This window comes from Nipponia nippon, unplaced genomic scaffold (assembly GCF_047370975.1).
Source record: "Nipponia nippon isolate SJK-2023a ecotype South Korea unplaced genomic scaffold, ASM4737097v1 scaffold_14, whole genome shotgun sequence".
In the NCBI taxonomy this organism is placed as follows: Eukaryota; Metazoa; Chordata; class Aves; order Pelecaniformes; family Threskiornithidae; genus Nipponia; species Nipponia nippon.
In genome coordinates this window covers 1,143,807-1,171,161 of record NW_028262330.1, presented here as the reverse complement: position 1 = coordinate 1,171,161, position 27,355 = coordinate 1,143,807, and the positions used below count along the sequence as shown (strand labels likewise).

Below are 27,355 nucleotides of genomic sequence, written 5' to 3'. Positions count from 1 at the left end.
AGGTAAAATTAGGACTGCTCATTGATTTACTCTAGCCAAACCACCAAGGGCTGGGCAAAACTGTTCAAAATACTTGATAAATTCACAGGGCTTTCCTAAGTACATCATTTCCCACCTCATTTTTATACTAGGAGAACAGGATCTGAATTGGACACAACCATCCTTGTAAAAATGCCAGCCACCTTTCTGCACTACTTTTACCAGTGTCAAGAGGCGAAGAGGTGTTTGTGTCTCCAGGCTGAAGTTAGCTGCTGTTTTCTCAGGCGTGAAGATGGGCTCCACGGGGTCAGCCGGAACCGACTTGGAGTTGTTTCAAAAAGCCGGCGTGAAGGAGGATGAAGCGTTCCTTCCAAGGAGATGAGAACGGCAGCTCACCTCTAATCAGCGCACTAATGCCTTGGCTTTGGCTATTTGTTTTCTGAGGTTGTGCAGGCTCCATCCTTGGAGGTTTTCAAGACCTGACAGGATAAAGCTCTGAGTAACGTGGCTTGATCTCATAGCTGATGCTGCTTTGAGCAGGAGGCTGGACTACAGACCTCCTTAGGTCCCTTCCAACCCGAGTTATTCTATGATTCTGTTATTTTCAGCCATTTTACATCCATCATCTTTGGCTTTCTTCAAACTGATAGAGACTAGGTTTGAAAGTTCATTTTTATAAAGCATGGCCAGAACAAAGTTGCGAGTTTAACTACTTTGTATGACTGAGATGTATGACCCAACCAGAAAGAGGTAAAAATCTCTGTACGAGATGAAAATATCATGATAACTCTTCAGGAAAAATGATAGAAAGGGTGAGAAATTACAGGTCTCTTGAAATATATATCACAGGCCTATATGCATTTGCAAACCAAACTGGAACTGCAAAATAACTACCAAAACATGTTTATAGCACTACAGTCTCCAGTGTGCTGCATAATAAGGGCCAAGGTGACTTTTGGGCATAGTCTCCACTGGCTGCAAGGTTATATATCATACAGCCTAAGCTGCTCCTTCATGTCTCCTTCAGACATCTCTCCAAATGTGTCACTTTTTTCCTTCATGAGCCTGAAGATGGCAGCCAGCTGCTCTCTCTGAACCCTGTCAAGAAGAAAAGGAGAAGTAGGAATAGCCAGTCCCCAGAAGGCACTTTGAGCGAGAACACCATGGTCAAATGAAACACGAAGCCAAACGCAGGTCATTTTACAGGCCTTACTGGCTGCGGGAAATCCGCCCATGTGAGGCGAGAAAGAGAGAGCCTCTGGTTCTCCTTCCTCCACCTTCCTATCTATCCAGTCATCCCGCATGTCTCTCTGCAGTTCTTCAAATATGGAGATAAAACAGACTGCTTTAACACCAGCTTTGGCGTTTCTTAGGGCTTATCTATGCTCAGAGTTTCAGGATAACTCGACATGTGGAATTTCATAAGACCATGTCCCAGTTTAGCAGACTCCATAACGAAACTGGATTGAGCTTCAATAGCCCAGTGTCCTTTCATTCTGTAATGAGAGTATGTAAATACAAAGTAATTCTCCCTTAGAACTAAAGACTAGACTGCCTTCCAGTGTGGACATGACTTTAATCAACTGCTGGAAGGTAAGACCACCGATAGAAATCTTTGATTCGAGAGTTCATCTGCCAATGTCAAATGGTGGGATGGACTCGTGTAGCCAGTCCAGTAGCGAGGTGGTCGCTGTGTGGGCGGAGGCTGACCGGTGGACCACCTAGCTCAGATTTCCGTCCCTAGAAAGCCCCATAGTAGCTGATTAACTCCCTTCTCCCCATAACAGATGGTATCCTGATTTTTCGCTAATCTGAAGCAGTTAACCATTGTTGGATGTCCCGCAGCACAAAGATTGGTGTCTGTCGCAGGGCTTTATTTGAGGAAGCTTTACAGGAGGGCTTATATTGGTCATACATCTACTGATCATCACTCAGGGAAACAGAGGGGTGGACAGCACAGGAGCGTCATTTGTTCGCAAGTAGCTCATGAACTGATGCAACTGACTTTGATGTCTACAAAATCCTCTTTTAGGGCAAAATGAATGTGCACCTTGGCTCCAGTCAGGGCTGGCTGTGGGCTGCTTCGTTCTCACTGCCGGACTCCTACCTGATTGGCATCTGATTGCAGTACTGCCTAGCACACCTCATACCTGACTCTCCTGTGTGAGATTAAAAGAACTAATGAGGTTGTGGTGCTTTATGGCTGTAACAAGGGAGAAGGAGTTTCTATTATTTCAAGGCTCGTTTTGCCCCTGCGTGACTGTGGGGCCAGAATTCAGCGACCGCCCAGCAGCTCAGAGCACAGATCTGCCACAATCCCAGCTCCTCCTGCTTGTTTAGCGTCTTTAGTCCTCCCCTGGGCTAGAAAGACAGACTCTGGCTTTTACTTCCACATTGTCACCTGGTAAAGAGTCCTCTATCCCCGTCACAGCCAGCTTTCCACATAGGAATTTAATACACTGTAATTAATCCATTTAAATGCATGCCGTTAGTTAACCTGGGGTGGTCTTCCTGCAAGTCCTGTGTGGACAAGCTATTAGCTGTTCCTGTAACAGGGGGGGTAGAAATACCTATTGACAGGCCAACCCAGGACACAGTCTTTGCTCGAAAGAAGAGAGAACAGCATCAACACATCAGAAGCAACCACACCACGAACAAGATCAATGGAAGCAGACAGTCAGGAAGAAGCAGAGGAGCCGTCGCGCGCAGAGCTGCTGCCGAGCGGGGCTCTCCATTTTCCCCGCTCCTGGACTAAGCCCCAGCAGAAGCAGGAACAGAGGCTGTCCTCCCAGCAGCATTGCAGCAGGCAGGGCAGGGAAAAAGCAGATCCTGGCAAAAGAAAGCTCATTTGCCAATTCTTTTCTATTGCAATTAAAATGCAATTGTCCTAAGGCCAAACATATCCTGATAACGACGTGGGATCTTTTGGTTATGGAAGCTCTGGCCACAGGCTGTCAAGCGCCTGGATTTGTCTGTCTCTTCTGTAATTTTTTGTGCTCACATGAATAGCATCCAACTGCCCTTTCCAGACGAGAGGAAGGGAAGCACAGTCGTTAGGGATCAATATTTTATTCTAGATCACCGCTGGGCACCAGAGGGCACGTTTCCAGTCTGGTGTGGAGAAATTCAATACCCAGCTTTGCCTCACGTGTCTGAAATGCATGCCAGCTGGGAGGGCTCCACACAGGTCTGCATCCCTTGCTCGTTATTTCACAGACAGTAACGCAGCTGAAACCTCCCCAAAGGCCCGTTTCCTTGTCTCCAAACCTCCAAAATCATGATCACAGACAATATTCATTCTGTTTTGTTAAGTGCAACATCAATGCATTTTGGCTCCCCCCTCAAGTTCAAATATCATGACTGTGCATTTGAAAAACAGAAATAACAAAGAGCTGTCACTGCTGTTACTTCTCTGTGCTACATAATCTACAACAGAGAGAGCAAAACAAAGATAAAGAGAGAGCAAAACAAAGATAAAGAGAGAGCAAAACAAAGATAAAGAGAGAAAAGAGCCTGGGAAGGAAGAGTAAGGCATCAAAAACATGAAACTGATTTCAAAAAGGAGCTTCTGTCAAAGGCGACCTTGTAAAACAACATTGTACTGCTCCAGATTGGGGTTCTTTTTGATGATTTCAGATCAAACCTACCCCATTCACAAGTAAAATCATTCTCCTCGTAAGCGCTGTCCTCAAAACTGCTTGGATTCAGGAGGTCAAACAGAATTTTACTTACTGCTGACAAAGTAGATTAATTAAAGGTTTTCAAAGCAGCCTAATTCTTCTTGATAGGCAACTGAATTTGCATAGTTAACTCCCTTAGGCTCTTTTCAGACATTTCAGTCCAAGAACGTTACGATTAACTGGAGGTTTGGGGCAGTGAGCCATAGGTACGTTAAAGGAGACAGGCGTTTCAGGAACTGCTAGGCATCCACGTTCACAGCAGCTGCACTCCTGGGCAGAGCTCGGCACTTGAGAACGCTGCTAATCGCTCCGCAGCCAAACCAGACCAGGATCCTGCTGCGACGCTGCGTTGCTCCAGCAGCAATAAGGGAAAATCCCTGACTTTCGCCACTGGTCTGACTCTATTGTTAAGGAAGCCAGTGGAATCATTTATGGGGTAAAAGACATAGGAGGACAGAATGTACCTCTAACCTAAAATCCAGATTTTCAAGACAAATCTCTTGAGGAAGAAGCTGCAAGCTGCTGGAGGCAGGGAGAACAAGCACAAACCAAATAAACTATTCAAAGGTTTATTGGACCAAACAAAGGCAATTTTTACAGATTCAAGCCACTAGAATTACAGTCCTTTGTATAAGAGCCACCATCAGATACAAAACAAACAAACAAAACAAACAAAAGTAAAAAATACCCAGACAGCCATTTGAGTTGAAGAAATAGTTTGACTTGCTGCCACTAGCGAAAATCTGGACGCAACTATAGACTTTGCTCGATGTACATATTGCCATGTAACTCAAACACAATGTATATAAGGCATTCTTTGCATAGTTGGGTGCTTGGGACACAGTCAGCCAGCCAGCACCGAGGGGGGACAGCGGCTGTACCAGCGGGATGTTGAAGCGGAGGGTCCAGATGTGCCTAAATTCATATGCAAACCACTGAACATGCTTGCAGTTGTCGGCTGGGAAGGGGCAGCCCAGCCTCTTCTAAAGCTGAAGCCTCCTGCTGTTCTTTAAGTAAGCCCTTTTATGAGGTTTGCCAACCCCAGGCGCTGGAAAGGACAACTGTGTACAAGGTTTCAAGTATTGTCTGCATAGGAATTAAAAAGAGGGGGAAAAAAAAGCAGCAGCCTGTTGGGTTTCTGATATGTTTGCAGCGTTAGCCAAGAGGCAGTTGTCCTGCAGTGAGAGAGGAACTTTGAAGGACACATCCCCACCCAGCCTGGCGTTTCTACAACATCATTAGAGGACTCCGGCCCTCTTCTCACTCTCGCAAACCAGCTGAGTTTGATTTGAAACCTGCTGTGTCTCAAGCAGGTATACACGCCCAGGCGAATTCATCTTCTATATGTGACAGAGCTGAGGAGCAATGCTGAGCTCTGGCTCCAGTGGACAAGCCACAGGGCTAGCAAGAGAAGAGGGCACTGGAACGGCAAGCAGGCAGAGGAATGGGGAGGGTGTCTCTTCCAGGACCCCCACAATCTCATCCTGAGCCAGAGGGAACCCCCGATGCCATAGCTACCTCCTTGGGCCTCTCCTCTTGGGAACCAGAGTAGGGAAAAGTGAGAATCCAGATATTAACAGCAGCCAAAGTGTGGTCTCCTAAACCTCCACCGCCAACAGAACAGCTAAACTATCAATCCGCGTGACTTCTCGAGTCATTCTGTCTACCTACAGAATCAGCTCTCTGCTAAAATAACTACAGAAGCAAGATTTGAGTCGGTCCAGCTACCATCTGCCATCCCTCGCTTGGACCCCACTTTGTCCCTCCACCCCTCGGAATAAAGCAGTGTTGTACAACATTTGAAATCATAGGCAGTTCCCACCCCCCAGCAATAAAGAGGAGTTTGGCCCCAGGAAGAAACAACTGGATAGTCTGGTATAAGGTCCAGGCTGGTCTGGGAGAAGAGCTACAGTTCACCCACCCCAATAAAGGAACCACACAGATTTCATGGCAGGCCTAATACATGGTAATGAACACAGCTAATAGACTCGCTGCATATTTAGTGTCCAATTTGGGTTCTGTTTGGGGGAGAGGGAGGAAGGTTCATCTCCGAGGACATCCCAGTCCCCCAAACACAACTCAAGTCACTGCTTGGGCGCAGCCCCAGTCCCTGGAGACACACAACAGGATCTCCTCAAACTTGACACCACAGGAGTTTTTGAAGAACTCAACTTCAGACCGAAAGGGGATCCCAAGTTTTGAGGGTTTATGGATTTCTCTTATGGGTGTGTTTGGTTGGTTTTGGTATTTCTCTCAAGCCTTTAAAGATGCCAAGGGATGCCTTTAGGAGGAGGCTAGGGACAACTTCATATAGTCTTCAGTTCTGCAAAGAGAAACAGGGAGAGAAGAGAAATCATTTCAGTCATTTCACCCCTCAGGTTGGTTCATTATTATTCACATAAATGAGCAGGGGGGAAACTCAGCGTGTGTGTGTGTGGGAAGGCAAGGCAACTTCCCACCTCAGGGCAGAACAAGCCGCTGTTTGCAAACCTCGTGCCTCGAAGGAGGAGGCGCTTTGCTTTGTCAGCTGCAGCAGGATAGTCGAAACTCAGAGGTGTCAATCCTCTCGTCTGGAACCAAGTCTAAGTTATAACCCTTCTGACCTACCGATGAGAGCTGGAGAAGCCCACCTAATTGGAAGCCTTCATTAGCTCCAGGGGTTACTGCCTGACTGTCCTGCGCGGAGCCTCCCTGGGCTGCTGGCACCCTTGTTCAGCCCAGATTCCTCCTCCCCTCTACAACCAGATGAATCAGGAACGAGTACTGATTTCACAGGGCAGTGTGCCTGAACAGGGCAACCTTTCTCAGTCTTCGTACAGATGTGTCTGTTCAAGGGAAGAAAGCAAAAAGCCCCAGACTTGCTGCAGGTCGTGGGGCTTCCTTTTGATGGGAAGCTCTCCCAACGTCCCAGGGAAGGAGGGTGAGGTGGTTAGATGTGCTTTATGGCTGGGGACATCCAGGCACTCCCTGAGGTCTTGCAGCATGTTGTTAGCAGAGCCAGGGCTAAAAAACGTGGTCCCTTGTTCTCAGCTTGAACCTCTCAGACACTCTGCCCTTACTGGCCCAGCATCTCTCACGGCCCACCATCCGCAATGGGAAGCACTTGACGGTAGGCTGGGCAGCTGTCCACCGACACAGAGACCTGCCCTAAGGTAGAGGGAAGCTACAACACACGTTACCTGGGCACTTACAAACACGCGCAGATGCACGCCAGCCTCATTCCTCCTGAATTCAATAGGGTTCACTGCCCATAACACCTGAGCCCCATTTGAAAGCCCCCTGCTCCTGACAGCCACAGCACGAAGGCATATTACAGCCTCATCTCTTCCTCAATCCTCTGCAAAAGGTTGCCTTCTCCAGCAGCCTCACAAGTGCAGCTGGCGACCCGGATCCCGGACGGGAGATGCAGGCTGAGGCATCACGTGGGACCGGGGTTACTCAAGCAACGCTGCGGAGGCTCAGTGGCCCATTAGGACAAAGAAAGGAAATTCTCTGGAGTGGATAATCGCTCTGCAAGATTCGCAGCGCTGAGGATCGGATCATCCCGCTCAAGTCACGCAAGCATAATCAGATTTCATGCGCAAGGGCATAAGCTTGTTGCCATGGGGGCCCAGAAGGAGAGGTCCCCTCCAGCGTGCCACAGTTGGAGTGGCGAGGGATGGAGGACGGGGCTCGGTTGCAGCCCCTCGCAGGGATACTCACCTCCAGGACAGGGCCAGGCCGACAGCTGGGGTGAGAAGATCTTAAACCAAGGATGAACTTAATGGAGGATGTCCATCAGAGCCATAAAGTCCCCATCTGCACAACAGGGATACCCCTTACTGCTCTTGGAGCAAGCTGTGAGGGGGATTAGACTAAAGAGCATGAGACAGTCCATCACTGGGGACATCACGGCCATAGAACCCCCAGGCTAAGAAGCTCTGACATTGCTGTCACGGAGCCTGAGAGACTTAATTAGCTTGGGATGGGGGCTGAGAGCTTTGAGCCACTGCTTATCCTTGGCTCTTCCCTCCTTTCCATTCGCCTTGGACGATGAGATAACCTGGTTGGCATGCTTTCCCCTAGCAGCACATCAATCAAACCAGGTTAGAGTCTTCTTTTGCTGGAAGCCCGTGTCCTCTCTTCAGGTAAAAAATATCCAGATATCTCTGCTCTGGCCCCGGCTGAAGGCCAAGTCAGTAAATCGTACGATTTGTCAGCTGGACATGCTTCTGTGCAAGGAACAACTGGAGAAGAAGGAGCTCAGACAAGGACAGGTCCTGGCTTACGAGGGAGGCTCAGGTACTGAAGGTCTCAAAAGACCATGCTTCTCCTGAAGCATGGAAACTGGATATCCTTCTGGTGGCCCCAGAAGCATTCTCCTCACCCCAGCTCAGCCATGGCATCAGCACAAAGGCATGGGCTTCTTGCCTTTGAGAGCAGACAGCATCCCAGCACTGACAAACGGGGTGGGCTGGTGGCATTCCCACGTGTGTTTATCCCTCACGCGTGCCAAATGCACAGCAGGAGGTCAGGAAATCCCGTAGCCCATCCATAGACTATAGCTTCCCAAAGGAGCCCTGACCCACTCCAAGGAGATCCCAGACTATCCTGCTGTAACCACCTCTGGCAATCGCCTGTGCCCTTTTCAGGAACAGTTTCACTCAGAAAGCCGACTTTCTGAAGTGCGGACCATTCCCAGCTCCTTCCCCTGGCAGAGGGAGCAGGTGCTCAGCTTCTCGGGAACATCAGTCCTCTGGTCTGAAATCCTGGCAAGCAGGGCAGATAGCAAGCTGGCTCCAGACTCTTTTCAATCCAGACAGGCTAGTTGACCCTTGAGGATCGAGAGCAGCAAAGAAAGGTTCTGGGTGCCGGGCAGACCTGGCAATGGGCGGCCAAGCTCTCCCCAGCCAGTTCCCTCCCATCTCACTGCTGGGGATGGTCCCATCACTGCTGCTTCCCATTTCTCTACCATTGGGGCCACTACAATCTCATTTCTGGTAGTGACCATAACGCAGCCTTGTCCAGGATCAGGGTATTGCAGGAAGAATACGAGGAATGACATACTAAGTCTAAGCTTTCCTGGTGGTCCCCAAAGTGTGGGCCAGTTCCTTCAGCCAACAGGTAAAACATGAAGAGAGAGGACTTAAATGCAGAACAGGGAGAGACAGTCAGTGCTTAGAAAAGAGAAGAGCGGGACAGTGAGAGGTACCAAAGGGAGCGTCTGTCAACACAAATCTGAAATTCCTCCAGTTGGACAGAAAAGACGAAAGGTGCACACAACCTCAGGAAATACTTACTGCTCCTCAGGAGCACCACGACAGCAGTCGAGGCTGCCGGAGCCTGCGCGACTGGGGAGCACACGTCCCACCACCTTTAGGATAGGGGCCAGCAAGGAGTCGGGGTCGGGGACTGCGTCACTCCCTCAGCAGACCTTGCCCACCGCTGTTTCAAGACAGAAGCTTCCCACGTTTCCCAGCCACAGCAGCAAGAGCCGAAAAGGCCAGAGCCCAGCCAGGAAGGTGGCTCAAGCTCCTGGGCAGCTCAGCCGAGAGGCCACGATCACCTCCTTCAGTCGTGTGCCCATCCCCTTGCAACACTCCTGATCCCCCCCAGCCAACACCGCAGCAGAGGGGAAAGCCATGGATGGGCCCACCTGCACTTCTCTCCATCGCTCAGTGTTTGTGCTCCAGCTCGCTTGTCTCCCAGTTTGCACCCAGCCTGGTGTGATGCCCCGATTCCCCGCAGCCCTCTGTCTCCCCTGGCCACAGGGGAGCCACAGGAGAGGCAGAGCCGGGCTCCCCAAGAGTTAGCAGATAGAGAACGGCAAGCTGCCCATGCCGCGCAGGATTAAGCAGAAGCAGATGAAGACAAGTTGTGAGCGCTGGTGAGGGAGACGCAGAGAAGCAGCCACAAGCTGGGACAATTCAGGACCTGAGCCAAAAGAAAAAACCTGGGAGCTCAAAGCAGAGTCACCGTCTGGTCTGAAACCTCATCCCAGGGCAGGATCAGAGATTCACACCCTGCAAAGGCTATGGGGGAGCTTGCAAAAGTTTCCTCTCTGGGACAGGAGAGGAGGAGACGGGGAAGGGGCTTCCTGGCCTCCCCTTCCCCTGGGCTTCCGAGGGAGGCATCCTGAGTTGCTCGGTTTTTAAACCTGCTGGGGACTCATGACTCAATCAGATGCTCTATCAATAGGGCCAGAGCTCAACTCCACTGACATCTCATAGGTCAGGGGACATTTCCCTGTGGATGTGGTGGAGGCAGGGAACAGCACCGGGCCACCAGGAGACTCCCTCCTCATACAAGTGGAGTCTGGCACCTACAGAAGGAGCATCAGAGCAGGGGGAGCTCAGCAGGGACCCCCAAACACACAGGGCCCCTTTCCTACAAGAGGCAGGCGGGAAGGAAACGTGCCTCGTGCGCTGGGTGTTTTGCAGCTGAATGCAGCCTTGCCCATGGTCGGTGCCATCCCTGTGGCTAGTGGCCACAGTGAAGCGGTGGCCAGCCTGAAGAGTCCCATGGCCCTAAGCTTTGTGGTCCCTTGCTGCTACTCCTCCTCCCCCCTTGGCCCAGGACGACTATCGTGCTGCAGAAGATGAAAAGCAAACAAATAACAAAAACCCAAAGAAAGCCCAAACTTACCAGCTTTCCTCATTCAAAAGAAGCACCATGCTGGGCAGGACAGGACAGCAAAGCCCTTGGGTTGGGGGTGAAGGTTAGCAGAAGAGAAGGGAGGAGAAAGAGGCCCAGATCCCATGCCATGCAGAGCGGGGACCAAGCAAGCGAGCCAGGGCTATGTGATGGCAATGCAGGGGGCGGACAGGGACAGATGCCGATGGAGAGCGCTCCCGAAATGCAACCTCCCCCAGCCCAGTCCACCCACTTATTTTTGGAGGGCCAGTAGTGGAGATGTTTGCAATAGGTCCAGGTCTGTCAACACAGTCATTAAACCCCTGCAGCTGCTTTCCTGCCCTTGTCTGCTCCAGAGTTGTCATCAGGAGCATCATCTCGTTCAAAACTGAGCTTCAGTGCAGTTCCCCCTCAAGCCACAGCTGCATCCCCACTTTGATCCGGGATGTCTGGCAGAGCAGGGAAAGGTCTCTCCTCTCTGTCATTCCCTAGGGCCAGGGTCCATCCAGGGCATCTTGCTTTGCTGAAACTCCGGGGTCCAAGCTCGGGTTTATTCAGTGCTTCACAACCAAGAAGTACCCTGAACCCAGCTGGGGAGGAGACAGGTTTCCATTGCTAAACTACCACCAAGAAAAGGCCTGCGTGTGAGACTTACAGCTATCCAGTTCCCCTTGCATGAATTCCAGCTTGCAGTTGAGCCCTAGGGTTAAGTCTAGCCTGGATTCAAGTAGTGTCTTCTCAACTCACCCATGGCTGGGCAGGAGATGAGAGGAGAGGATTGGGAGGCAGGAGGAGAATTTGCTCCTGGAATGGGTCACCCGGCTGTGGGAACTGAGCCCATTAGCCAAGGAAACTGGGAAGCCATCCCTACCTTCTTCTCAGTCTTACAGAGGCCAGACTGTGGTCTGGGGAATCACCTGCTCCATCCACAAGTGCATCAGCAAACAGCAGAGTGTGTCTGAGCAGCTTGGTGCCATTCACTCAGACCCTGCTCATGGGGTCTGCAAGGGTGCCCCGGCTGAGCCCCATGGGGCAGCTTCTGGCTCGCCACCCCCAGAACACGAGAGAGGACAGAGAGGAGAGCCCTTTCCACAGACCGTCAACGTGGGATCTGCTCTCCTTTCTCCAGCCAACACACCTAGCGAAGAGTGGCAAGGACAGAGCACAGACAGCTCAACCCCTCAGGCATCACCGAGACCGACCAAGACTTGGCTGGGACCTGCTCTGCCGCATGGAAAGAGAGAACTGAAAGCAGAGACCCAGGGGAGTTGGTTCTCCTGACTGTTTTCTCTTTTACCTTGAGTGGAGCCTTGTTGCAGCTGTCAATGGTCAACACAATCCTGGTCATACTCCTTTCTAACTGCAAAAAAAACCCACTAACCTCTTTCAACCTCGAGAGAGGTTTGAAAAGCAGCTGGCAGAGACCACTTCAATCCACCCATGCGAGCCAGCCCCTGAAGGCACAGTGGGGAGCCCTTCCTCTTCTTCCCTCATCTGCCAGGACAGCAACACCTAACAGTCAGCCCTTGTGGGCTGTCTCTCATGCCTACGCAACTCAGCCCTGTCTGAACGGGGGCAAGCTGCCCCGCTACGAGTCGTGTGTCTCACCCTGAACTAGTGCTTTGCACCACGGCAGCTCCAGTTGGCAACAGATGGCCAAAAGCCTCAGGTGCAGAAGAGAAGGATTTGGGAAATACACTGTGCTGGCTAGACTAAGGGCTGCATCCTTCCCCTGCACTCTTCCCCTTCCTGCCCAGAGTATTTTTCTCCCCCAGGGGAGCAAACACTACGTGCTTCTGTTCTAGAAGTACTGGTGACCCACCAGGTGTGATCAAGCACAGCCACCACCCGAACAGATGTATTTCCCAACTACCGAGAAGTCCCTCTATTTTTTAAGACTGAAGTAACCAGAGGCAGGAAGTTGCATTGCTCAGTAAAGGTCACATTCCTTCCCCTTTTAGTCCAGATTTAGCACCAGTTTGAAGCCGCAAGACTCAAGTGAATACTAGGCAAGACAACCACAGCTTCTGGAGTGATGCGGGTTAGAGCAGAAGTGGGGCTTTGGTTAAATAACCCAATCTACTGCATGCCTGTCCTCTCCTGTCTGAAGTCCTATAGCTCTTCCTGGAAAAGGCAAGTAATTCTTTCAAAGGCACCTCCAAAATCAGGGGTCCCTAAATTAAGACTCGTGGACTCCTGAGCACCACAACAAGTAGCCTCCAGGGGGGCTGGGGGACCCACCTGCATTTTTGGGGATGTTGCTTACAGGCTGCTTCATATGGGAACCTGTTGGTCCATGGGAAAACTGGAGAGCTGACAGGGCTAAAAGCAAAGACTAAGCCTGTCTCAGCTTTGGCAACACACCTTAGGACTAATTACCCACTCACTCAGCAGCCCTAATTTTCCAAATCAGGAAACAGAAGTGGTGGTGGGATGTCCAGCTCCAGGCATCCAAGATGGAAGAGGTGAGCATCCAAACGTGAGAGCCCCCGTTCCCCCCGAAGCGCTGATGGGAAGCGAGATGGAGGCAGAGGGGAGCGGACTCATTAATCTGTTATGAGGAGGGAAGGGGGAGGAACGTGGGGAGGGAGGTGGGACAGGCAGTCAACTGCAGCTCAGAAACAAGCCCTCCCCCAGAAAATGAGACCCAAAAGCAAAAAAAAACACATTAGCAGATGTTATCAATGGTACCACTACTTCTAAGAAACAGCGTGTCCTTACCAAAAAGATTTGCAAGAATATTTGTGGCTGAGGACCTAAGGTACTTGCTACAGAGATGTGAGATCAGAGGTCAGCTCAATCCTGCAACATAAAGGTGGCAAACCTGGGTCACAGCAGATCAGCAGCACGGTTGGGGCGCATGGAGACGGGGAGAGGGGTGGAACTGCCGAGGGAGAAGGATGCAGGACGGGGCTGAGCTGCTGCGCTCAGCTTGCCCAGGAGCTTACCTGGCAGCAGCCCGGCCCCCTTACACCACCTGCAAGGCCTGAAAGGAAAAGCTGCTGGTGCCGCAGTGAAGATTTGGGGGGAAAAAAAGTAAGCCAGCAACAAAGCATGACAAAAAATTCACAAAGCTGCCTTAAAGAAACAAACAACATAAATATGGAAGAGGAGAAAATAAAGGAGCAGTAGGAAAAACATGTCTGCCAATGCCCCTCAGGCTAGAAGGCTGCTGAGAGCCTCCAAGGGACTCCGATGTCCAGGCACCGTCCGTCAGTCCTAGGTGCACTGTCCTGCCCTGGGACCGCTCCAGGCGGACATGATCAGCGATGCCTGGGAGGTCCCACACGCCCAGGAAAGGACCACCAGCCCCTGGAGCCGGTCCTACCGTCCTGAGTACAAAACCCCGTCCCACTGCTGTCCGTAGGCAATGTCCCCTCAGTGTCCCCAGGCCCCCGGGTGACAGCAGGAGCATTTGTTGCCACAGAGGAACCAGCCAAAGGCCCTACAGGACTTGTGGCCATGAAAACCTGAGCAGTGATTGCTCAGCTAGTTTGGATGGAGCTGCTGGTGCAAAGGGTTTGAATTTGCCTGCTAGAGGTAGATTTTTTTTTTTTTTTTTTTTTTTTTTTGCATCGGTGTTTAGCAGGATCCTGGCAAGCAATTCCCCTTGAGCCCCACGGGTTTCCCTCACATTCACTCCGTTCATTCCACCACCACCCTCCCCGAGTGAAAACTACGACACTAACAGACCTGCTTAGCATTTTACAGGTTGGGGGCTCCAGGCATGATAAAGATATAACAAAAGGAAGAAAGCAAACAACATTTTTCCCGATGCCACCAATGCAGAATCAACCCATTGCCAGAGGAAACCGGAGCTCATTGCTGTTGCTGACCCCAGAGCACGCAGCCTTTGCAGTTCTTTGCTCCTGGCAGTGCTACAAGGCAGGTGAAGCCCAGGATTTGAGGACAACTGGGAGAAAAGGAAGACATCTCTTGATGGGAAAGTTGGGTTTGACATGGAGAGAACGGCTGCGGGCTGCAGGCTTGGCTAGTGAAGGCAGCCTGCACGGAGCCCTGTGCACCACCTGAGTCTCCCACAGGAGCGGAGCGAGGACGTGTCAGGGCCAGCCCTTGGGCAGGTCTCTGGATTTATGCTGCGTACTGCAGCGCCCTGCTCATGCCACGGGGAGAAAGCCTGGCCAGCCCAGCTGCCAGCAACGTGGACATGTTGCCCAGAGGCCTCGAGGCCAGGCTTGCCAGCAGGATCATGCTTGACCCAGGGGCAAGGTGTGATCCCTCCATCCTCGCCTTCCCTGCTGCGCTCAAGTTTCCACTTAGTCTGTGTCGGGCCTTTACACCATGCCCTGGGTACCAGCAGCGGAGAGAACAACATCTCCCAGGCTTGCCTTGAGCCAGCACTGGGAAATCGTCTCCCTGCAGCTCGCCCAAGAGGGAAGGGGTACGAGCTGCACGCGTCTGCCGGGGAGCAGCCTGCCACAGAGCCTGCTTGTAGGGCAAAGCCTCTGGCTGCTGGGTTTGGTGTCTGGTTTAGCAGGGGCTCTGGGTGCCCGGGGGCTGAAGGACTCCCTCCGCACATGGGCAGAGACTTCACACTGACAGCACAGACTGGCTTTGGATGGGGCTTTGCAGCTCGAGGTGCAAGGTTTCCCTTGTATAGGCTGGGAAATCTTTAGCTAGAAAGCTTGTTTTCGGTAACGGGACAGGCTCTTCCTTTCTTCAGGCAGGGCTCAAGCTCAGGAGGAAACTTCAGCAAAAAGTGCGAGATGGAAAATTTTCCTTCTCTACCAGGGCCACTACGCGGCAAATCCCCGCCATCGCTCACAGCCGAGGAGCCAGCCCTAGGTACGGACGTTGCCAGCCTCAGCCCCGTCACAGGGAACTCTCAAGCTCCACACTCACTCACCCTGCTCCAGTATCTCTGAGCTGTGCCCCTGTCCTCAGTTTGGAGGCCATCCAGAGGGTAAAGGGAGGGGAAGCAGCTAGAGATTGGGTCCTCAACAGATACAAATCAACGTGGTACTAATGGGATCAGGGGAACTACACCAGCTTGCATCAGCTGGGAAATCTGGTCTGAGCATCCAGAGAAGGAGCTTGAACAGCTCCAAGGGTATACAGGGCCACAGCATCTTCATCTCCTAAACCAGTCTGACTTTTTGTTCTCATGCCTTCCTGAGCGGCAGAGGTCTGGACCATGGTGCCATGAGATGTTGAGCCCGAGGCAGTTGGGGGAAGAGGCCTGAACACACCCAGCTTGCTTCAAGAGGATGCTAACCAGACGGCCTTGGGCAGGAAGAAAAAGGAAACAACTTACCTTTGTTCTTCCTCGAGTTCTTCTTTGGTCATCATTGACTTGTACTGGTTTCCCCTCAGCTTTCCAGGACTGTATTTAAAAGAGAACGTCTCATCTGCAGCTGGAGAGTAGGAGTGGGAGAGACAAAGAAGAGCAAGAGACTGTGTGAGCCAGAGACCTCCCGAGAGCAATGATCAGCAGCAGCGGGCTTGTTCCCTGGAGCTTCTCACTGACCCCTGCTCCCACGCACGCACCCTAAACGCTGTGGCCACCCCAAAAGATACTTCCACAGTCACCTCCCATCTCCGGAGAGCCTGGGCAGTGTCGGGGAAGCTGTGTGGGCTGCGGTGGAGAGCCAAGGTGCGGCTGGCCAGAGGACGGCAGGAGTCCCAGCTGCAGCTCGTGCTGGAAACAGCGAGGACTGCTGCGAGCAAGCAGCCCTGCTTGGAAGCAGACGCAAGTAAATCCTACAGCATGGGAACCATATGCTGTTGCTCTCTTTGGATTCAAAGCCTTGCAGACCTATCTTGGCTTATCAAGACATGCTAATCCCGCTCTGATTAGCTCACAGCATTTTCCACGTCTCCTCTCCAGACTTGCATTCCTCCTCTCTCCCTCTCCTTCTCCAGGGGCCCTCTCCCATGCTTGGGGCTCACGGACGGTGCCACGAGCAGAGCTGTCCCAGGCCGTGCAGCCCAGCAGCTCTCCTGCAGCTCTTGACAAAGCTCGTGAAAAAAGAAGGTGCCACACGGCAAATCCCAGGGCTGCAGACGGAGCTGAGCCAAGGCAGCCCCAGGAGCAGCGACACAGCTGGGTCCAAGTCCCCCTGCCACCAGCCAACAGACCTGAAGTGGAAACCGGGGTCTCCTTCTCCAGGCCCAGCTGCTCTCCCACCCGGCTCGCCAGCCTCAGCCCTGTGCTAATTAGAGCACTGAAGCTCACAGACTCTGAGCCAAAGCCGATCCTTTTCCAATCGGATTTTGTTCGAGCACTATTTGCTTTTAAAAACCTCTCCCCTGCTTTATCTTCCTAGGGACAGGAGAAAACAACAGGAGTGGAGGTCAATCCAAAGGGCAGCCCAGGAAGAGCGGCTGCTTCGGGTAGTTGCCTGTACTGGTTATCTGTGGGCTGGCTATCTGTGAGCCTTTATCTCCCAAGGACTGCAGGACTCTGCTGCCTCACATTGAGCCATCTAGCATTGCTCTTTCCACATCCACCCAGAAACATCTGCTGTTTCCACCAGCCCTCGGAGCCCTGGGGATACTTCCAAGGGGTCCACAAAAAGATGACGTTACCATATTATCTGCATGCCCCTGAAAAATCGCACGTTATCCACAAACCGAATATCCAGGATGATACCTCCCAGCACCAGCAAGACCCCCAGAGTGGTGAAGCTCCTCTGTCTTCTGTGGCAGGAGAGAAAGCCCCAACTTGTACAGAACCTGTTCCCTGTCCCCAGCCGCCTAGGAAGCCCCTTCCAGTCCTCGCTGCTGCTATTGCAGGCACCACGTTCACGACAGTCTCTCCTCCTCCACCTTCCCAAATGAAGACCACCCCACGGCCCCTCTCCTCCCTTCCTCACACCCAGAGGGATTCAGCGTCAGCACCTTCCCTTTATTTTCCAGTCAATACTCCCCTTAAGGAGTTTCTCCCCCTGTCCAGGGTCAACTGCATGATTTAGCGATTTCTCCAACCCCAAGCTCACGCGTGCACTCAGCTGCTGCCAGAGGTCCCGCAGACCCTGGGGACCCCCACGCGAAGGGCGAGGCAGAGCCTCGTTGTGTAGATGGGGAAACTTGAGATCTCAAAAACAAGCTGTGCGAGGCTGCGCGGGCGGGTGCGGGACCGAGCATGCCGACCACTGCAAGGTCACTGCCGCTAGCATAGAGCGTGCCTGGAGCGATGTTAGCGGGCCGGGGATTTAACAGAAACCTCCTCCCTGCAGAGATCCACATTTCTCTACATCTCTGCGTCCCTGATCTTGGGGAGCTTCCCTGGGAAGTCCTGGTGGATTACTGCTCAGTTACTGATCCCGAGTGTTTCTCTAATCCCCAAAACACTGTCGGGACTCCCAAGGGAACGAGGCAAACCCTTTCCCTAAGGTCTTCACAAGTGTCCAAACACAAGCACCCCCATGCTCCAATCCCGCAGCCCCAGGCATTCGGCTCGGCCATATCCCACTTCCCGCAGTGGGAAAACCCTCTGAACCGGCAGACAAACAAGTCCGGCCAGCTGGAAACAAGCAGGAATGCTGCAGCTTATCAGCCCTTCGGGTGGCCGTAGAAGTGCACGGAAAGAAAATTCAGCTGGCTGCTGTGAGGGTGTAACATCCTGTTTCTTACCCTGATGCAGAGCAGGAGCCGTTTCATTACCTTTGTATAGCTCGCCTGATTTCAAGGACAATTAAGATCATTTCCCTCACGTGGTTTTCTGCCAAGTAAATTGAGATTTGGGATTTTGCCTGTCCCAAAAAGGGCAGTTTAATTGCTACCCTGCCAGAAAAGAATAAGGGAAGAGGGAGGCGAGGAGGCTACCCATCTCCCTGCCCACATGTTGTGGTTAAAAAGGAGCCAGTGTGCGGCTTTGGAAACCGCTGGATTTTTTCTGAGCTCAGGAACATTCTTTGCAGACTGAAAACAAACTTCAGGAAACACACGGAGAAGAGGAGGCTGGGTTTTCACATGGACAGTGAAAACACTACAGAAATGTGAGGTGACCTACTTACTCAGAGCCTCCGTGAGTTCATATTAAAGAAAACATTCGTCTTTCATCTCTCTGCCCTTGCGTTGCCAGCGCCGTGACCCTGGGCTCGCAGGGTGAAAGCAGCCCCTGGAGCGCACCTCTGCTCCGAACACGCTCGCTCCGGCGCGCCCTGCGCACGCAGCCAGTGCCTGCCTCCTCCCGGCCAGCTCCCCCCGAGCCGGGCTGCCCGAGGCGGGGAGGAGGCTGCTCTGGTGGCTTTGGCCACCGTGGCAGCATCCCGGGCTGGTGACAGAGTGCTCGTGGGCTTGCTGGGCGGCAGCTCAGGGGCTTGAGTTGGGCCAGGACCAAGGAACGCGCAGGAGAAACGGTGAAGGAAAGAGCGAGGTTTCTCCCCAGCCAGGGCACCGCCGTTATTCCCAGCTCACACTGCTCGCCTCCTCATCATCAAGCTGAGCCATCGCTTTACCCCGTCCCGTTAAAACACCTCAGAAATGGTGTAAATAATTCAGGAGGGGAGTCGGTGGCTGCCTGCAGGAGATGCTTAGGGAGGATGCTGGGGCAGCCACGACCCCTGGCCAGGCACTGTCATCTCCACCTGCTCCTGGCCACAGCCACTTCGGGGCGATGCACAGCAGTGCTGGAGCAGCCCCGAAACAGGGCAGACCCGAAGGAGGCAGACCCTGGCAGAGCAGCGTTACTGAGCATCCATTTGACGGGATACATCCATCATTCCTCAAATCAGGTCTCCCACAGTCCCACACAGTAACATCCCCGATCACCCCGGTGCTGCAAGGAAGCCTAAAGGGGTGGAATAAGTGTCTTTTGGGAACCCCATCTCCAAAGGCCCCCACCTTGTGGGCATGGCACCAAGATTAAAGTTTGATTCTCTGTGGCATTAGGCATAATCCTCCCGAGCCAAGGGATTCCACACAGCGCCTTAAAAAGGGCAAGCGGAAAGTGGGGCAGGGAAGGGGGAACGCCCCAAGCTCTCCTGCTGCCCCTGGCCACCCGGGGCAGGGGCCCCTGGGGACACCCCAGCAGCTCCGGGGCCGCTCAGGACAGCAGGGTCCCCTTCAGACACACACTCTTGCTTGGCACCATCTGTTTCATTTTCTTACGAGTGCAGCAGTTGTCACCCCAATTAGTCAATTAATCATTTTCCAATCAACTAATTGGCTAATCAGTTAAACACGGCTCTGACTAAAGCCCCTGGAGATCGTCCTGGATGCGAGCAAGGAGCTTTTGGGGCAGCTTCATCAAAAGCTAGCTGCTGGCAAACAGCACAAGGGCATCTGGGGAAGCAAACGGGCTGCTGCTGGGGTAGGAATTTCCTCTGCATTTCCTGGAGGAAGGAGACCATCTCCAAGCACTCCGGGCTTCAGCCCCTCCGACCCACCCGTACCCTTCCCACAGGGTGCTGGCTTGCTCAGCACTCACCATCCTCATCCTCCGGCTCTCTCACCACCAGCTTCTCGTTTTCTGAGTCTGGATCTTCCTCCTGGAGGAGTTAAAAACAGAGCAGCCATGAGGAGAAAGCGCTGTGCTAAGTAACCTGTGCTCAGCCAGGGCACCAGAGCCCGCAGGGCAGGGAGGCAGAGACTGGAGGTCCCGAGGGCTGGGCACCCCTTCCCTGCCTCCTTCACGGATTAGGCCAAGACGATGTTCCTTAGTCTGCTTTGTTCTTGTGTGCCCCCAGGCTGGGCTGGGATGGACCATCCCAGCGCTAGGAAAAGGCAGGTCCCTGGCAAAAGCCACCTTGCAGCCATGGGCCAAGCAGCTGCTCCGAAGCACAGGGGCACTGGGCAGCTGGACCAGTGGCCGAAGGCAACACCAGGGGGTTCGTGCTGGGACCCCGCCAGGAGCCCTCCCAGCCTCACCTGGCAGCAACCCCCCGAGACGCCGCTGGCCGCTGCCCTCGGCCCCCCCGGCCCCTCGCTCCCGCGAGACGTGCCGGCCCGCACGCACCGCGGTGGCACAGCTGATCTCTGGAGCACAGAGAGGAGCAGCAACAGCACATTGTTTTTTATAAATGCAAAGCAATGTTGGAAGTTTTGGGGGTTGCCTCCTACAGGCTACAACAAGCTTTATCAAGCCCAGATTCCTTCCCCTTGTGGTGCACATAGCAGAGTCATGCAAATGGCAAACAGGGAGGGAGAGGACTGCTCCAGCTCTGGAGATAAGACAGGGACACATGGCAATGCCCCCACGTACGTGCCTTCCTCCTACAAAGCACAGCACCCAGCACCCTGGCTGCGAACCCCCGTGAGCGAGCCCGGAGGTCGCCAGCACCCCGGAGCACGCGTCCTCCCACGTCCTCCCCGGCCCCATGCATTTGATTCGAAGTGATGGGGCTGGCGTGCAAAGGGCAGAGCCCATGGGAGAGAGGGGAAGGAGCATGGAGGGAGCCTGGCAAGCCGCCACACTGTTGAGGACAAGGGAAAAGTCGGAGTGAAGGAGACCTGAGGGAAACGAAGACGGTCCGAGAAGGACCCTGCGCAGAGCCCAGCGCTGGCTTTGCAGTGCGTGGCTTTAGATAAACTGCTGGAGCGCGGTATGCAGCCTCGACCCAGAACTAGGTTAGTTTGTCATCGGTGAGGAATGCGCATTATTCACAGCCATTTGGCTTCTTCTCGCCACCCTGCTCCCGGGCTCCCCAGAAGGACACGCCGCCGAGACCCCCGCCCCCTGCAGCCACCGCTATTTTGGGCCACGCTTCCAAACATGGGCACTTCCCGGTGGACACCCGGGCTTCCCCCGGGGATCGCTGAGAGCGGGGCAACACCCAAAGGAGAGGCCTCAGGGAGGGCGCGGGGAGGCGATGCCCAGCCCTGGCCTGGGGACTCGGGCAGTGGTTCCCCATCACATCCCTCTCTCCCTGTGCGCTGGGATGCCCCCAGGGAGACTGGACCCTCCAGGAACCGGCACAAGGGATATTTTAGCCTGTTCCCTGCCCGGGATATTTTAGCCTGTTCCCTGCCCAGGCATTAGGTACTGAGCATTTCTGAGCATTTAACAGTGGAAGCAAGTAGGAAATTTGGGTGCCAAACCTCCAAGGAAAGAAAATATCTCTGCTCCAACCCAGAGGAAGAAACATTTGATGGGAGCAGAGAGGGAGCAGCCGGGATGCCAGGCTGGCAGGTGGCAGCAACGTGCCATGGCCGTGGCTGTGCTGGGAACCCCCCTGCTCGTGGCAGTCGGTAGCTTGCTGCAGCACAACATCTTTCTGCACGGATGGCTTAGAGGCAGATGCCAGCACCTCCCTTCCCCCCTCCACTGCAGCCCCGGCCTCGACACCCTGTCCTCTGCCTCGCCGGGGCTGCTCGCTCCCTTGCAGCCATCGCTGCCCCACCGCCAGAGCCCCCTGGCTGCCTTGGCACGACCCCACTCGCTGAGGCCCCAGGAGCCAGGCATCACTCCCTGCACACCCGAGAAGCACATTTGCACCCGGAGCACTGTTTCTCTCTGCTTTAAATGGACCAAGCCATTAAAAGCCCACTCAACCCGCCCTGGGGGAGTGCAAGAGGCAAGCTTTGCCCTCCCCGCCACCCCGGCCACTGCTACCCTGGACAATGTCCCATCCATGCAGGGACACCAGCACACTTTCCCCAGGCTGGCTCTCCATCCCACGCACCTCTGCCTTGCTGGAAAGCGTTGCATGGCCGCATCCATCCTCCGCTTGTCCCGTGTGCCCGAGGCTGGGCGCAGGTGAGGCACCCAGAAGTGGTATCTGGAAAGAGGCAAAAGCTTTGAGCACAAATGCCCCCGAGCCCTCCCCATGCTCAACCAACCGGCCCCGGCAGCAGCAGCACATGCGGACAAATGCCCGGACGCAGCTGGCAGCCCACCTTGCCCCGCTGCCTGAGCCCATGCTGCCTCCCATCCATGTGCCAAGCCACGCATGGCTGCTGGAGTGAGGAGCACCAGAGACCTTCAGTGCCCAGGCCTGGCGCCAGGGTTTGGAGCTCAGGAGCTGCCCTCTGTGGCAGCCCCAGCCCGCAGGACCAGGACCCTTGCAAGGAGCCATCGATGAGGGGGAGCAGCTCGGCCAGCACTGGGCTCTGCTGCCCGGGTGTGCTGGCAGGGCTGGAGGCAGCTGCCCGGGGATGCTGATGCAGCAGATCAGGGCTAGCAGGAGGCGAGGGGAGAGGAACAGCACAGTATGCTCAGTTTGTGAGTGCTTGCAGGGCCTGCTCCGCCAGCTGCCTTCTCCATCGCAGGGTAATACCCCCTGAAACCCTCCCGTCCCCCCGCTGCAATCCTGGAGCTGGGGCTTCCCTGCTCTCTCTCATCCCCACATCAGCTTGGAACGCAGAATGGCCTCGACCCCTGTGCAAAGCCTTCCCTCCCCTGCCCTCCCCCAGTGCAAACGCTTCTCAGCTGAACCTTTCCCCGCTGCGGCAGGAGGGCAGCCGTGGAGGAGGATACGCGTGGGCAGGGAGCAGGGACATCGCGTCCGTTGGCCTTGCAGCGAAAATACCAGTGCCGAGCTGGGAGCAGCCTCCGGGCTGGCTTGAAAAATGGTCAGCAGGGACAAAACCCCTACCCCGAGCCTGGCTGTGCCCGCAGCCCCGGCCAGCCGGGGCGGAGGGGAGAGCCCTCCCTGCCTGGAGCATCCCAACAGCCCCAGGACGCCTGCCCCAAATCTCAGGGCTCCTCAGCCCTGCCGTGGCCAGCGGGTGCTGCTGTGCCAGTCCCCCTCACAGCCATGGGGTAAGAGCAGCCGAGCCAGGGGCTGCTGTGCCCTGGCCACGGGATGCTCTGCAAGAGCAGGGTAGGGTCCTGCAGCCGAAAAATGGAGGGGGAAGGTGTTGGGGCAACGCTGGGAGACCTGGCAACCAAAGAGGACCTCAGGCCTCTATGCCAACCCCTATGGCACCCCAGGCACTGCTCTCCTATACGTAACACAGCCCAGGGGCAATACAGGGAGACTCTTTTGAGAGGTAGGGAGCGAGTGAAGCATGGACCAGGGCCAGACAGCAGCAGGAGCTGCTGGAGAAGCAGGGACCCGACTGCTCCAGCCACCAGCCCACAAGCCAGCATCTCTCTGCATTTGCACAGTGAACAAGAAAGGCTCCCCGCAGAAAAAAAAGGGCAACAAGAAGCGCTGCACAGCGACTGCGCACGTCATTATCCAGGAGCATCTGGAGGAGACTTGACACGGGCTGCCCAGGCCAGCTGCTGCGGCAAACAAAGATCGCATTGCCACCGGCATCAGCACAGGGACACGTTTGGCAGCAGCTGCCTGGCCCCGAGGCCACGCAGGGTGGGGAACGTGCCCTGCGCTCCTGCCTGCTCCTGCTTGCGGGCAGGAGGGACCCAGCCCACAGCACAGCCCGTGCCCGCTTATGGCTGAACCACACCTCTGCGCAGCTTGCCAGGGGCTTTGGAAAGCCCAGCGCCCGCCACCGCAGGGTTAAAATCCAACAAGTCATTCACCTTAAATACCAGTGCAGCGATACATCTGTCCTGGCTCTTGGCAGCTCTTGGCTTTAGAGCCGAAGCGTTTGTTGCACTATCAGAAACACGGGTTTGCCCTTTAGCTTCCACAGCCAACAAGTCAGATGTCCGCGCGTGAAGCTGACTCAGGAGCGAGGACAAGACCCCCGGGGACATTTTGGTCACAGGCACCACAGACAGCTCCAGGTTACCCAGGGGAAGATGGCTCAGACACAGGAGCTTGGTGCTGTCCCTCCCAAATCCTCCCTCGTGGCTCTGCCGCCGCACGAGCCCTCTCCCAGCCCTACGGGAGATGGAGGCCGGGCTCCCCATCACAACATCATCTGGTTTTCAGCTCATTTCTGGCCATTTCCTCCCTGCTTCCTCCTTCCCCGGCGCAAACCCCTCCGAGCAATGGGCTTCCCTTCTCAGGAGGGACAGGAGGAGCCCATGGGGCTGGTGTGTTCCTTGCCCTGTCCTCAGCCACAGGGACAGCCCCAGCATCTATGGGCAGGATGGGGACAAATGAGTGCCGCACTCCAGCTCCGGGAAAAGAGAAGATCCCAGGCTGGAAAGCAGGGGGAGAATATTGTCTTGGATTAAGCTCCCGGGCCCTGTGTGTTGCCATTTATGGCTGCACTTTCTGCTCCAAGCCTGATGCAAGACGTTGCAAGAGGGAAAGAAAGCAGACAGGAGACAGCCAGCCAGAAAGAGAAAAGCCAAGAGGAAAAGGGGAAGGAAGAAGCCTTTAAAAAAAGAATGAATAATAGTGTTGGGCAGAGTTTAGGAAAGCAAAGCAGCTGCTATGTTGGCAGCTCCCCTTCACCCCACTGCTGGGGCTCTCCGTCCTCCCACCAGCCAGAGCAGCAGCTGCTACAGGAGAGGGGTTTTCCTGCCCTGGGCGATGGCCCTGCCGGCCCCGGGCGCCTGGCGGGGATGTGCCTCGTCCAGGGGCAGCGCTTCGCAGGTCTGAACCCCCAGAGCGCAGGGAGCATCTGCTCCGACCAGTCCCCGCGTCACCGCTGCGGGCAAGGATGAGCCATGGAGCGGCCAGCGCCCCGCTGAAGCTCCGCGGCCATCCGGCCCCAGCGCGGGGTCAGGCAGCACCAGGTCTGATTAGGAAAGCACTGGTGCATCCCATGGCAGGGTGAGGAGTCCCAGCTCAGCAGCACCCGTCCCCACAGCCAGTGTCACGCTCCGGCGCGGCACCCGCAGCAGTGCACCCAGCCGGCTCGTCCGGTGCTCGTCCCTTTTTGCTCCGGCCTCTGGCAAGCAAATGCCACAGGCACCAACACTGGGACATCTCCTGCTGCCACAGATGGGCCCTGGGGCAGGGAGCAGGGGCACGCAAAGCCTGCCCTCGCCCCACAGCCCTACCCAGCGGCCGTTCACGGGAGTGGGCGCTTCAGAAGGCAAAGAGCCCTTGTGGCCTCTGCTCCAGCAGCGCGCAGGCTCTGGGCAGGCTCCCGAGGCCGTACCCTGCCCAGAAGGGATGGAGCCGCAGCCCAACCTCCCCGACCCACTGCAGGGGACACAACGTAAAGCCCAACGCAGCCGTGCCCCACACTTTGTCCCAGCACCAGCCGCATGCTCCAACCCCGTGACAGGGACAGAGGGGAGGGCACGACACGCATCCTGCCTTGCTTCTCAATTTGCAGACGCTGCAAGAGATGATGCATTCGTTATTGGCACAGGCTGCACTGGGTGAGAGCCAGGGCACATCCGAGCAGTTACGGGCCTGGCAGCAGAGCCCTGCATCCCGCTGGCAGGGGCCTGTGCCGCTGCCGAGGCTGCGGCGAGGGGTAGCACATCCCCACGTCCCTCCCCACCGTGCTGCGACGGGAGCTCCTGCCCCAGCCCTGCGCAGCGCGGAGGCAGCCTGCGCAGCTGCCAATTAAAGCCAGATTAATTAGACACCCTGTCCCCTCCGGCACCGGGAAGGCAGGCAGGAGGCGTCAGAGGGGGAGATGCTGACGACTTAAACTTAAAGAGAGCCCCTGCTGGGAGTTTGTGCGTCTGCTGCCTGGTGTGTCCGGGCGCTGGGAGCCCCCAGGGAGGCACAGCGGGGGGCGTGGGGCACAGGGGAGAGGTGCTGGGAGCTTTGCAGAGGGGGCAGGGGACATCCCCTTCGTGCCCTTGCCATCCGGGTGACAGCACAGCACAGCACGCTGTCCCGAACACGCAGGGGTTGCAAGACTTTCCCTGGCCAGGACGAGCTGGGCACCTCTGAGCGCGAGGCCCCCCCTTGCCGGATCACCTCCAGAGCTGTCCCCGCTCCCCACTGTCACTCACTTGACCCTGCTCTGTTTGAAGCCACCAGCTGTGGTTAACCCTTGGCAAACCAGCCAGGCTGCCGTGCCTGGCAGAAAGCCTGGCACTGCCCGCTCACCCTCCCCATCTCCAGAGCATCCAGGCCAGGATGGCATCCCAGCGACGGCTTCGGACCACCGCTGAAAACCCTGCCCTGCCCCTGCCATCTGCCATTTCCATGACAGAAATACTCATTAGGTTTTCTGACCGTTTCTTGCAAGAACAAGCCTCGGCAGCCCCAGCGATGCTGCAGTTCCCGCCCAACAGCTTTTCATTAGGGGATCGCTTTGACAGCACTGCCTCACCCGTTAACAAGCTGGGGATGGGGATGAGAACAGACAGCGACACACTAATTAACTTTTTTTCCAGTGATGGGAGCCAGCAGAGACAAGGGGAACCACTACCAGCAGTTAATGGAAACAAGCACTCCCGGGCTCCTTTCCCTGCTTTGCCACTGCTTCATTTTACAGCCGCGGGCACGGCGCTGCAGCGGCCCGGTCCTCCCAGAGAGGGGCAGGGAGGCCTCGGCCCACGCTGATGCTAGCGGCCAGTTGTGCACCGCAGGCTGCCCTGGCCGGAGCTGGGAGCGGGAGGGAGGCTGAGCCACACCGCTGCCCCAGCTCAGGCTGCTCAGCCGGTACTGGTTTGCACGGGCAGGGAAGGAAGGAGGCATCGGGGTGCACAGCTCCAGCCAGCCATTAAACGCACCGCGGCTGCTCTCCCTGAGCAGCTTCATCCATCGGCACTTTGGTCGAGTCGTTAATGGCTGCCATGAATCTGAAGCAGCCCGGCGCAGTACGTGCTGAGCAAACAGGAGGGGAAAAAAGCAAAAGAAAAGAAAGCTCTCCGAGTGCCTAGCACAGCCCTCTGCTCGCCAATGTACCGAGCCAACCAAGAAGCCCTGAGCCTGCAGCAGCCCCGATGCTGCCGTCAGCCCGCAGCCGAGCGGACGGCGTCCGAGAGCCTCGTCTGCTGAGTCACATCAGGGGACCGCAGCCCTCAGCCGAGCCAGGACGGGTTTGATAGGGCGCGTTCCCACCAGCAGCCGCCTGCAGAGCGCTCGCTGCTCTGCCCAAGGCCAGTCCCATCCATGCCTGTAACATCTGCTGGGCTTTGGCCTAAGCAGCGCTGGAGGAGGAGGACGAAGCAACTTTGAGGATATTTGCAGGGAGCAAAGCCAGGGAACCCAGGGAAGACTCTGCAGAGCTGTGGATGGTCTCCCCCACTCTGCCCGCAGGATTGGCTCCTGGATCAGCAGCTCGGGCACTGCTCCCCGCTCACACGTGTGTGGTGCCTGCTGGAAACGCACGCCCTCCCTCCGCCGTGCCACCCGGCACCGTGGGACCACCAGTCCCAGCCCGGCAGCCTGCGCCGAGCGGTC

General features: G+C 55.4%; 1 protein-coding gene across 3 annotated transcripts in view; it reads right to left on the bottom strand.

Annotated features, from left to right (window-relative positions):
- Window positions 1-3: 3 nt before the first annotated feature.
- MXRA7 (matrix remodeling associated 7) overlaps window positions 4-27,355 on the bottom strand; it is a 29,675-nt gene continuing 2,323 nt past the window's right edge. The window contains exons 2-6 of one of the 3 annotated variants that reach the window (XM_087750848.1): window positions 21,860-21,955; window positions 19,666-19,726; window positions 15,547-15,646; window positions 12,993-13,073; window positions 4,213-5,982 (exon numbers count right to left, since the gene is read on the bottom strand). In XM_087750848.1, the coding sequence (XP_087606974.1) occupies window positions 13,040-13,073; window positions 15,547-15,646; window positions 19,666-19,726; window positions 21,860-21,955 (291 nt within the window). In that variant the 3' untranslated portion in view covers window positions 4,213-5,982; window positions 12,993-13,039. Of the gene's footprint in view, window positions 1,078-4,212; window positions 5,983-12,992; window positions 13,074-15,546; window positions 15,647-19,665; window positions 19,727-21,859; window positions 21,956-27,355 lie in introns of those variants that run through there. The other 2 variants (XM_087750846.1, XM_087750847.1) reach the window with 2 other exon arrangements.